The sequence below is a fragment of the Saccopteryx bilineata genome, chromosome 12 (assembly GCF_036850765.1).
Source record: "Saccopteryx bilineata isolate mSacBil1 chromosome 12, mSacBil1_pri_phased_curated, whole genome shotgun sequence".
In the NCBI taxonomy this organism is placed as follows: domain Eukaryota; kingdom Metazoa; phylum Chordata; class Mammalia; order Chiroptera; family Emballonuridae; genus Saccopteryx; species Saccopteryx bilineata.
The window spans coordinates 34,661,145-34,673,593 of NC_089501.1; the positions used below are offsets into that span (position 1 = coordinate 34,661,145).

The window sequence follows — 12,449 nt, forward strand, 5'->3', positions numbered from 1 at the left end:
AGAAAGGGGACTTGAAAATAGATATTTTAAGACTTAGAAAGTCTTACAGTATTTTTAGTTTGTGTTCACACTTGATTGCTGTTTGGGTATAGTCTTCCAAGTTACAATTATTTTCCCCTTAGAATTGTGAAAGCATTTCTTCACTGTCTTCTATCTTCCAGTATTGCTATTGAGAAGTCTATTATTATTCCTGTCCCTTTATTTCCCCTATCCCCAAGGGTTTTTAAGATTTTCTCCATAGTATTCTGAAATTTCACCATGAAATGTTATTAGTTTAGGTTTTCCCATTATTTATTGTACAGAGTGCTTTCTTTGCTTCTTCACTTTGCAAACGTATGGTCTTAAGTTTGGGGGAATTACTTTTGGTTTACCTTGATTATATATATTTTGGCCCTGTTGCTCCTCTCTTCTTTCTGGAAGATTTCCTTGACTCTGTGTACCAGTATTTTTACTGAGTTTAATGGTTTTGTTATCATATTTATAATTTGTAAAGGCTCCTTTTTAATAGTGTTATGTTCTTGTTTTATGGATGCAGTTTCTTTTTTCTCAACAGCGAAAGAGAGCTAAAGTTGCAGGGAGTGATCTCATTCATTTTTTAGAGTTTCACCTAATCCCCTGTGTCATTTAGCCTTTGTTATAAGGCGTACCACTCTAAAACGTAGTGGTTTGAAACAGTGATGATTTAAAATTTCTCACAGTTCTGTGGATTGTATGGTTAGGGTGCCCCTCTCACATCTAGCAGTTGGCAGGCTAGTGGCCTCAGAGCCTCCACTAGAATTGCTCATCCCTGTTCTGCATAGCCTTCCATCTCCCCGAGTCTAGCCTGGGCATTCCCATGGCGTTCTGAGGACGCCATTCAAGAGTGAGTGTGGGAGCCAAAGGTCTCTCCCTCTAGAACTTAAGCTTGGACTTGAGTAACATCACTTATGTCACATTTTATTCCTCAAAATAAGTTTGAAGACTAGCCGCGATTCAGGCAATGATTAAGTAGACTCTCCCTCTGGATGGAAAGAGTTGCATAGATTGTGAGGTTATTTGTATACTCTACTGTTTTCCCCTCCTCACCTCCTCCTACTCTCCCCTGTGCTTGCTGTCCAGTTTGAGAGGAAACAATTTATCATTTCTTCACCAAATTTTGGACCTCATGTTCTTTTTTTTTTTTTGTGGCAGAGACAGAGAGTCAGAGAGAGGGACAGATAGGGACAGACAGACAGGAATGGAGAGAGATGAGAAACATCAATTCTTTGTTGCGACTTCTTAGTTGTTCATTGATTGACTTCTCATATGAGCCTTGACCGGGGGGCTACAGCAGACTGAGAGACCCCTTGCTCGAGTCAGCAACCTTGGGTTCAAGCTGGTGAGCCTTGCTTGAACTGGTGACCTTGGGGTCTCGAACCTGGGTCCTCCACATCCCAGTCCGATGCTGTGTCCACTGCGCCACCGCCTGGTCAGGCTGACTTCATATTCTTGTTCAGATTTGAGGTGCCTCATAATTTCGTGGAAGATGGAGTTTGTGTTTTTGTTCTTTATACTGTTTGGGGATAATTTTAGAGGGTAGTAAGTTGAAATACCTTTAGTTCACCATTTTTAGACTGGAACTACTCTTATTGAAGATGAATGAGGTATAAGAATAGAGGGTATAGAGAGTGACGGTATTCTCTTTCTATTCATGATGGACAAATTCTTTTCATTTAATCCATTCATCAACCAATCAAACTTACGAAGTTTCATGTGTGGGGTACTATCAGTCCTTGCCTTTCATCTGCTTATAATCTTAGGATGTGTGTTGCTTTTACAAAAATATAAATAACTATCAGGCCTATGGCCCTAGCACGTCCATGGGACCTAGTGACAGCTGCATATTATGTACATTATGCGTCCTAGAATTTCCAAGGAAAAAGGGGCCACTTTGACCTGGGTAGTCAGACAATGTGAAGGCGTAAATCAAAAGGCAGGCTGGTTTTAGGTAGAGGTTCTAGCCATACCAGGAGTTTGTCGACAAGAAGAAGGAGCAGTGTGCCGAGGAATAGCGGTTCAAGTTAGGAGAGCACACTCGAGGGAGAGTGGGGAGAACCGTTGGCTGAGCAGAGGTTCTGGAGTGGAGGATGAATGAGCAGGGCAGATGGAGAGCAGGCGGAGGTGCACTTCCAGGCCGTAGTAAAGAGGCTTGTCCTGCTTTTTGTGGGCCCTTCCCAGTGCCAGTGTTTCTACTGTCACATCTTGCAGTCCACACAGTCTTTTTTATAGCAAGCTAGTGTAAATCATTTCTTCCTCACAGAGCCCCCGCCCTGTATTCCTTAAAGCATTTTCAACTCTAGTAGAAGCTCTATGTCCCGGGCCACGGATTCCAGACGGCAGTTGATTATATGCTGCTGAAATAACTCACTGTTTCCAGTGCTGGCCCGTGTGGATTGTCACTACCTACCCGGCCTCCAGCCCCAGCCTCTGCTGTCTGACTCTCTGATAGGATGTTTTTATTTCATTTTAATAATGTGTTAAGATCGATCTAATTAGGAAGTTTTTATTGTACTTCTTTCCTACTTAGAACCACAGGTGACTGTTCTCTCAGGAATCTGCTGCTTGTTTGATCTCGCACCACTAGTGTTCAGAAATGTAAACTTCTCTGTATTTTGGACACGGTAACTGAAACAACTCTAGAGACTACGATCCCACCAGGAGTTCCCATGAGTTTGTCTGGAGGTTAAGATCGAGGCAGATATGATTGAAATCTGGACTTTGCTATTCATTACTTTTATGAACTTGGGCAAGCTACTCAAGTTTTCTCAGTTTCCCTGTCTCCTATCTAAAGTGGGAGCAACACGCGTTGCTGTGAGGGTTAATCACGTAGCCTCATAGCACAGTGCCAGACCCTTAGTAAACCCTCAGGAAAGTTCTCTCTCAACTTCACTATGGTCATTGCTAACACCTGACCTCCGTAGACAGCCGCCCTCCTAGCAGCTGCCTGGGTGTCTGGATAGTGAGAATTGCAGGGAGGCAGTCCAGGAGGGAGAACGGAAAGGAATTGTTTTCTGGTGTCTTCTGGGTACTTGAATTGGCATCCTGAAATGTCCCCGGGCCATTCTGAGTGGGGATAGCAGGCAGGATGTTTTGTTTTTAGTGTCCTAGAGCAGAGATGGACGTACTGCAAGCTCTTGTTACTCTTCTTATTTTGACATAGAGGCCCCAAGGTTATCACGCCTCTGGCTATTAACATGCCCCTTCCATTCACCCAGAATACAATTATGGAGCACTTTCCACATTTTAGACACTTTGATAGACTCTGAGCCTACAAGAATGAGTAAGACTTAGTACTGAAAGGGGGACAGAAAATGCTGTAAAAGGTATCTCTTGAGTACTGTGTACCCTTCTCCAATGTAAGGGTCAGACGGATCCTTAGTCCCAAACAGTGAAGGGCCCTTGTCTGGCTGACAGCAGTGGGCAGCAGCACATTTTGAAGAAGAAGCCACTTAGGAGCGTGTATTCTCCTGACAGTCGTTTTTAGCACAGAGGAGCTTCCTGGTTCCCACACAGAGAACAGCACTGTTGCTGTTGGACATTGCCCAGGCAGATTCTGAACTTTCTCTTTCCCAATAATCTGAACCCTAACGCTTCCGTATAAACTAGGTGGCATTTTTCTTAAGTGTTAATAAATAATGGAGGAATGGGATGTGATTTTGTAAGAGCCCAGTGAATAACAAGAGGCTGAACTCCTTTTAAAATACCACTTACAAATAAGATACAATTCTAGTTCCTAAATTAGATGTGGTGATGGCTGAGCAATTTTGGGGCAAGAACAGTTAACATAGTAATTTTGTCTCTGATGTAATTTAGGGCTACCAGTGCCAGGACGGGCTTTTGACTTTATCATGGAATTTTGTTAATGGAGGAGGGAGCCCATGAGTACAGACCAGTGTTGCTGGTTTAGTCTCTGTATGTCACCTGTAGACTTGCGAGCAGGAAGTCCTGCGTGGTCACAGGCTGGTTTTGAGCACCTGAGGTTTGATCGTTTGAGTTTAGCTGTCTGTATTGTAAACCTGGCAGAACTTTTTGGAAAAGTGAATTCAAGCAATATTTATAAGATTGAACTTAAAGTACATGTTTCATTGACAGTGGTTATAATTTATCATTGTTCTAAAAGAATAACTCAGGGATGTGTGATATAATCTATTTTGCTTTTTTTATTTATCTAAATCAGTGGTCCCCAACCCCCGGGCTGCGGACTGGTACCGGTCCATGGGCCATTTGGTACCAGTTCGCAGAGAAAGAATAAATAACTTTCATTATTTCTGTTTTATTTATATTTAAGTCTGAATGATGTTTTATTTTTAAAAAATGACCAGATTCCTTCTGTTACTTTTATCTAAGACTCACTCTTGATGCTTGTCTCGGTCACGTGATACATTTATCCGTCCCACCCTAAAGGCCTGTCCATGAAAATATTTTCTGACATTAAACTGGTCCATGGCCCAAAAAAGGTTGGGACCACTGATCTAAATGACAAAATGTTTGCTTATAATTGATGAATGAGCCATTTATTTTTATCCCCTTTGGAGACAAAAGGGGATTTCCTTGATGGCTGCTCTCAGCATCGTGTCTTCTGTGCACAGGGAGACTCATGCACCTGTACGCGGTGTGCGTGGACTGCCTGGAAGGGGTTCACAAGATCATCTGCATCAAGTGTAAGTCGCGGTGGGACGGCAGCTGGCACCAGCTGGGCACCATGTACACCTACGACATCCTGGCCGCCTCTCCGTGCTGTCAGGTTGGTATTGGCCCCACAGAAGGAGCAGTGGGTGATACCAGGCTTCTGTCCCCAAGCGAACATAGAGGAGTTCGAGTCAGCATTGCGGTTATGGTGGGGAAGGCAGAGGGCTTGGGGAAGTGAGCGTTCATGAAAGTCCCCCGAAGTCCAGCAGGTGACTCACTACGGTGCGGTGCAGCTGTTACTGGACTACTGTGTACACTTATGTGGGGAATATTTTCAGTACTTTAAGTAAAAAATATGATTATGAATGGCATATAAGTGGATTATAAAGGCTTCCATTTGTCGAAGAGGGATCTGCTTACCAGCTATCAGATGGTTTCTGGATGTGGGATGCTGAGTGATTCTTTAGTTTCTTTCTTTGTCTCTCTCTCTCTCTCTCTCTCTCTCTTTCTGCATCTCACGTTTTTATAATGTTTTATATGGTTAACATATGCTAAGTTTCCAATGAACAAAAGTTATTATTTAAAAGGAGGAAGAAAGCTTCATTTTCTGTAATAGATGAGATTTCCTTTTGGTTTCCTTTCTGTGAGACAGTACAATCACCCAGGACTGCCTGCCTTGTGAGGTGTTTGAGGTTGACGTGAAAGATTTGTAACCCTTAAATCTCTGCTAAGAGAGCATCTGAAATTTAGCTGTCATCAGAAAAAGAGGGAAATATTAATATGCAAAAACATTAAATAAGTCCATAAAACACAGGAGACAAGACAAAATCCTTGGAAATATCTTGGTTTATTTCTAAGTGCTTGGAAAATGCAAGCCCTTGTTCTATAATTCCTTGATTCTCATGGGTAAGAGAGAGGTTTTCCTTTGCTTTTCAGTGCCCAAGCCTGGCTTTTAATAAATTAACAAACACATTATTAGTGTACTACACAGTTTTGCATCTTTAGCATTATGGTTTGATTTTTGTAAAGAGAATATTTTTACTATTTGTGGTTTATTCAGAAGATACCGTGTAACAGTTGAATTAAAATGTTGGCAGAGTTGGTATTTTAGCTGTGTTTTGTCTATGCTAATGATCTTGAAAGTGAAATATAGCCGTGAGAGGCCTAAATGGCCATCCGTAGCCTGTCATTTGATTCCAGATAGGATTGACTACTTTCACGCTATTCTAATACATGGGCCACATTTCCATTTTAAAACTTGGCCTTGGAAATGAGCTATCACAGTTGTTTAGTTACTCCCTGTAGCGTTCTGTCATGCATTGCCCTAACGCCAGCACTGAGGTGAGAGAAACAAAAGGAGGTGGGTCCTCTCTTCACACTCACACCAGAGAGGGTTATCTCTCAGAGACACGGGAAGGAAAAGAGTGTGGGCCTGTAACTCGCAGAACGCTAGCATTTGGAAGGAGCTGGGAGATCTAGTTCAGCCTCCTCGTTTCCCACGTACAGTGGAGGCCTAGGAAATGACAATGTTTGACACCAGTGTGTCACAGCCATGACTGAACTCCGTCACTCGCACGCTGGTGTTCTTTCTCTCTAGTACACCACGGGGCAGGGGGGTTCTCACCTTAGGAAGAAAAGCAGCACAGCCTCCGGCCATGCCCACCTGCCGGTCCTTATTATTATATCTTTATCTTTCTTACTTAAAACACGCAGGGCCCAGACTCTTCCTTTCTGCCCCCTTCCCTACTGAAATGGAAAACATGTTTGATTACTTTTTGGCCTTTAAAAAAAAAAATCAGTTAACTATATTCACTGTGAGTGTACAAGTGTCAGACATGACTAAGCAATCAAGGACCGACCGTCTTCCAATAAGACTTTGAGCCCAAAATAAGCATGACTGGTTATTAGAAAGGAAGACAAGATAAAGAGGGATGGTTGCCCAGAATCTCACCATGTTGTTAAGGAGATTAATCCATTTTAAAAGGGAGGTGTCTCAGGTTGCAGAAAGGTGGTGTAGGTAATGGCTAGGGGCGTGGGCGCTGGAGTTGGTTCAGAGCTCAGCCTTCCTGCGGGGTTGGGTAGCTCTGTTGGCTGGACCATCGTTCCTAAATGTAAAGGTTGCCAGTTCCATCACTGGTTGAGCACATACAGAAACAGACCTGTGTTCCTCTCTGAAGTCAATAAATAAAAAAGATTTTTAAAAAAAAATCAGCCTTTCTACTTCCTAACTATGTTACTTCATGCCTGTTGCATCCCTTTCAGCATCTAAAAAGTAACATAATAGTACCCACATCACCAGGAGAGTTTTGTGGAAAAAATGGAATTAAACTGTCCGTTTACATTTTTTAAATGAATCTAAATTGACAGTCTGCTGTGCTTCTCGTTTCTGGCTTTTCAGTAAGGCCTGTGGAAAGTAGCGGTACTGCGCCGGTAGGGGGTCCGGGCAGGGGTGAAGATGCCCGCTGCTGGGTCCCAGAAGCCGCGGGATCCTCAGCACTGCTTCCCGGGGTGCTGCTCTTCCTGGAGCATCGTAGGGAAACTATTCTTACACAAAGGAAACAAAAGACTGAGGAAGAGAGTGGAAAATGTATATGAATGTTTAAAATAAACTTAGAATCTTCAAAGAAGTTCGTACAGGTTTGGGTGGGGGAAGTCAGCGTTAGTCCCTCGTTGAAAAGGGGAAGGCACGTGCTGTGAGGGGGACTCGGTGGAGAAATAGAGGCAGGACAGGTTTACATTTTATCACGAGGAGTAGAAACTAGTAGTGGTGCTACATATTAGGAGAGAAATTAGGACTTAATCTTTCAGACTAACCAGTTACTTGAATGCATATCATCTGCTTTTCCTACCCTGTTTTTGGTAATGGAAGTACATATATCCTTTACTAGACGGGATTAGGTTCCGGCTGTAACCGTCTTGCATTGTGTTCGGAGGACGGGCAGTGGTGCGCGCTCACGGTGCTGTGTTTCCGCAGGCCCGGCTGAACTGTAAGCACTGCGGGAAGCCCGTGATCGACGTGCGCGTCGGGATGCAGTACTTCTCCGAGTACAGCAACGTCCAGCAGTGTCCGCACTGTGGGAACCTGGACTACCATTTTGTGAAGCCATTTTCCTCCTTTAAAGTTCTCGAAGCTTATTGATGAAAGCTTTGCTTTGGTAATAGCTATTTTATTGATATTATTACTTTATTACCGATCTTTTCTAGGGAAACGTTCTGTGATGTTCATTTCTTTTCTAATTTAAAGGAGAGTTCCTTTGTGTATTTGTGCCACTAAAATGGGGCTTCCCCTTGCCCTCTGCTGACTCCCGAAGTGTTAGTCTGTGGTCATGACCAGAGCTGGTGGCTAATCCTGGGCGTTTGGGTTGTTGGTTCACTATCACAAAGAGTCTCTCTTGCAGGTTTTAAGGTAGTGGGGAGAATGGGGCGAATTTAGGACAGGGATTATAAACTGAGAGCATGGTCAGAGTGGGGAGCATACTCTTACTAAACATTAACTGTTTTAAAGACTGCCTTTTAGATCTTCTTTGGGCCTTGGGGACACCTGTGACAAGTGAATGTAAGCCTGTGCCTGGCGAGCTGATGGTGTGTGAACCCGTCTTGGTTTAGCGCACAGTGATGTGCAGTCTACACTCCTGACAGATTATTTGAAAGTGGACACAAGTGCTGTTTCCGTCACTGTTGTAATTTACTAATCAGTTTTCATACTGAAAATAATATCCAAAATGTAAGACAAGAAAGCTATTGGTATTGCAAAATTTTTAGGTAAGCTGACCTATAACAGAGAGAATATACTAAATGAACTTGGAAATGATGTACACTAATTCAAGAGGGCAAAAAGGGCAGAAAATTGGGATTTGAATTTGGGCACATTAGCTCCTAAGGAGAATCCATGAATTACCTAATTTGGGTGACACCAATTTGTATAGGTTGCACTGTCAAAGTGCAAGGTCACATCCTTCTCACAGGCAGTCTCAGCCACCGACCTCACTGGTGAGTTTAAGAATCAGCCCTGGCCCCACTCAGCTTCCCCAGAACTGCTTACAGTGATGTTGTGCCCATGTAATATGGAGTGTCCAGAATCAAAGGTTTGACCCTAGCAAGAAAGGAAATAAATTATTTGTGGGGAGGAGGAAAAGAATAATTTGAATATTTCTGTTTTAAGTGTATTTCATTTTGGAAACATCACTGATTGTAAGATATAATATGTTTGAAAATAGTCTGAAGATCTTCGTGATATCTTACCATTGGTGAAAAAAGATGATAATTTATATACCTAATTCGTCAGAGCATTGGGCGTTCCAAATTACAGCTTTCTGTTCATTAGATTTTGGTGATTTAAATAGACACACACCCTATACCCTTATAGAATTGGAATTGGAAGATCATTTCTCAAAAGTGAATTTGATCATTTCAAATATGATACACATATATGTGGATAAATGCTTAAAATATAATAATTATTTTAGGAGTAGCCAAATTTGAGGTTATGTGAGCATTTATATTATTCAGTTGGTTTATACCATTTTTTTCCCCTCAGAAAAAGTTGTTCTTTTCTCTCAGACGCGTTTGGGCATTATTACAAGTGAGCTTCAGTTCTACATGAAATAGCGATATTTCTACATGAAATAGTGATATTTTGTTGGAAACAACACAGACTTAAAAAGAATCTATATTAATTTTCATCCTTCAGTTTGGATGATTGTAATTTGGTTTACCACATTCAGTTTCGTGTTTGATGATCTGAAAAATATTTCACAGTGGGAAAATGGTCAATGCCAGTAAGAAGCAGAAAATCATTATTGGTCTGACAGTAATTGATGCAATTGAAATTTGTCTTTAATACACAAAGCAGTAATTGCGAGTTAACTGTTTCTCTGTTGATTCTCATTGACCCAAACACAAAAGTTTCTCTTGTCTTTGGATCACCATTTGGCTTTTACTTCTGAATTTAAAATGAATAGTAAAATGTTTGTAATGCTGTTCTTTAACCCACCTAAATTTTGTAAGAGAAACCTGCTTATATTGTTGTTCTCAAGCTGGAAGTTTATGTATAGGTTGCATTTGGCAAGCTCCTCAGTGTAAAACTGCTGTGAACGTAGTGTCTGATGCAGTCGGGGTTTTCTCCTTGCATTGTTTTCGACTCCCTACAAGATCAGTATGATGAGGTTTTACAGCAATTAGGTAAAATTTGCTTTTGGCCTTTATTTTGATGATAAAGTTAGGATTCAATGGATACTGCAGTTATGTAAAAGAAGAGGCATAGGTTTCATATCTGAGAATATCTTTTGCCTTCAAGGCATTGCATTCTTCTAGAATGGAAAATTTGGTTAATTTGAGAATAAAATATAATTGATTATGCAATAATGTAAAGAATAGAACTTGTTTTGGAAATCTGCTGACCTTAATATTTTCCCCATGCTTTCTCAACGTACTTTGTTCTGAGTATCTTGATGGAAATTGGAATGTCAAAAAGATTATCTTTGTTGTGATTTGTATATTAAAAGATATTAGCCAAGAGATCCATTTTCGGTTTTTCTGATTAATAGTGTTCAATAATATGAACCACTCATAAGTGACTTAACAATTTCAAAGTGATATTTCATTTAGTCTAAATTTTTTATCATTTATTTTTAAGTTATACCTTGAACAAATGGAATTATTATCTACTTTTATTTAGTGAGAAGACTCTTTCTGATGGTCTCATCATTTTTCTTCAGGCTAGCTCAGTTCTTCACTTTCTTCTGGTTGCATCTGAAGCAGTTAATATACTGGGTTTATACCTTAAAAGATAGACATTGACCACAAAATTGGGGAGTGGGATCAGTTATCCTATTCTAATTAAGAAAGAGCTTTTGCCCATCTTTATTTTGTAGTTTTTGTAAAAGTTCATTTTCAGAGTAAAATGTATTTTCGTATCTGTTTGGGGCAAATTAACTTATCAGCAAAGAATATTATTAGGTCTTTAAACCCTAAAAACTAACAGATGTACTGATACATAACTTATTAGACCATCAAAACCTGATGAAATCTTTCATTTTGCCCTACAAGACCAGTGCTTGACATACAGTCTGTTCTCCTGTGCCAGGTCAGTAACTGTAGTTTGCTTTCCTCTTTAGTCTCATGGTAGCAGCTGTCGAGTAATTTTAGTTGGAGGTTCGGGAAGCAGGGAGGAAGAAGCGCTTTTGTTTAGTATTTTGGTTCCTGTAACCGGATGTTGCCTGACTCAGCTCATCTCCATGTTCTGTTGATTTTATTATTCCAGGTAACTGAAAGAAAATATGATGGATGGGCACCTTTAAAACCAGCTCAAAAATATATTCTTGTCAGTAAAGATTTCTTGTCAAGATGTCTTGGATTGCACTTTTGTGGAGGGAAGACAGTGTAAATAGTTCAAGAATGTTGATAAAATTGAAACATTTGGTTATGGAATTGTGTGGTGTTAGAAGGTTTCTGTTTGTGAAATGTATGTAATAAAAATAATAAAATTTCAAAAACTAATATTGTACTGTCTCTTCAGTGTATTACATTAACTTTTGAGATTGGAATTGTTGAAAGCAAAGATCATAGAGAAGACTTACTGATGCTTTATTTACTATTCAGGTAACCTTTTCAAAGTCACCACCACAGTTAATAAAATCTATGAACTTTTTATGCTGTTTGAAAGTGGTTTATCACAAATAAACTCCCTTTCCACCAAAATAAGCATTCTGTATAACAGTTGATTCCCTATGAATAATCTAAAATTATTGTTCTGGTTATAGGTAATTCTATCAGATAAATGGATAATTCTATTCTACAAATGTTTTCTTTGGTTTCTAGGCTTGTAACATTTTTCGTAATGAAAAGATTTGATCATTTGTTTCTTCATTATAAGAAACGGGAAACTGAGTTGAAATTAAACTCCTTGCTGACTTTGTGTACTTTGATCAAGTGTATAGTTTATCTTTCAAATATCCTTGTTTCCTTCATTTCTGTTTTTGAACACTAATCAGTTACTGAAACATTCAATAACATTCAGCATGTATATTTTAAAGCCTAGATATATGCTCAAAAGTTTTTGTTTGTTTTCCTTTCAATCATCCCCTTAACACTATCTCCTTTAGCAAACATCAGCCTATTATCTATATCTGTGGATCTGTTGTTTGTTTTTTGGGGGGTTTTTTGTATGCAAATGTGCAAATGTGAGAGAGAGAGACAGGAAGAGAGAGAGATGAGAAGCATAAATTCGTAGTTGCATCACTTTAGTTGTTTACTGATGATTATCATACGTGCCTTGACTGGAGGGCTCAAGCAGAGCCAGTGACCCCTTGCTCAAGCCAGCAACCCATGCTCAAGCTGGCAAGCCACATGAGCCTGTTCTCAAGCCAGTGACCTCAGGGTTTTTAATCTAGGTCCTCAGTGTTCCAGGTTGACACTCCATCCATTATACTACCACTGCTAATCAAGCATCTGCTTTGTTTTGTTCTTTTTTTTTTTTTTAGATTCCACATATAAGTGAAACCGTACATTAATTGTATTTTTATGTCTGACTAATTTCACTTCTACCATACCAACTAGGTTCATCCATGTTATTGCCCTTCATTTCAAATATTCTCAGCCAGTGGATTGAAATTCATACAATTACTGGAACCTAGGATGAGAGGTGGAGACAGGTGAGGAAAGACTCCAGTCTGCCAGTGGAATTAAAGCCTGTCTCACCACTTATTCACTACAGACATCTGAGGCATACATTTTATTATGTTCAAAAGCTCAAGGACTTGGGAAATTTTGATTTCTACTAGTGTCATTTATGTTAACAAAAT

At 40.3% G+C, this 12,449-nt stretch overlaps 1 protein-coding gene across 3 annotated transcripts in view; it reads left to right on the forward strand.

The window, feature by feature from the left end:
* The window catches only part of HECA (hdc homolog, cell cycle regulator), a 43,456-nt gene extending 32,311 nt beyond the window's left edge, over positions 1 to 11,145 (forward strand). The window contains exons 3-5 of one of the 3 annotated variants that reach the window (XM_066247843.1): positions 4,608 to 4,762; positions 7,622 to 7,802; positions 8,153 to 11,145. In XM_066247843.1, the coding sequence (XP_066103940.1) occupies positions 4,608 to 4,762; positions 7,622 to 7,786 (320 nt within the window). In that variant the 3' untranslated portion in view covers positions 7,787 to 7,802; positions 8,153 to 11,145. Of the gene's footprint in view, positions 1 to 4,607; positions 4,763 to 7,621 lie in introns of all 3 variants that reach the window. The other 2 variants (XM_066247844.1, XM_066247842.1) reach the window with 2 other exon arrangements.
* The last annotated feature ends 1,304 nt before the right edge of the window (positions 11,146 to 12,449 follow it).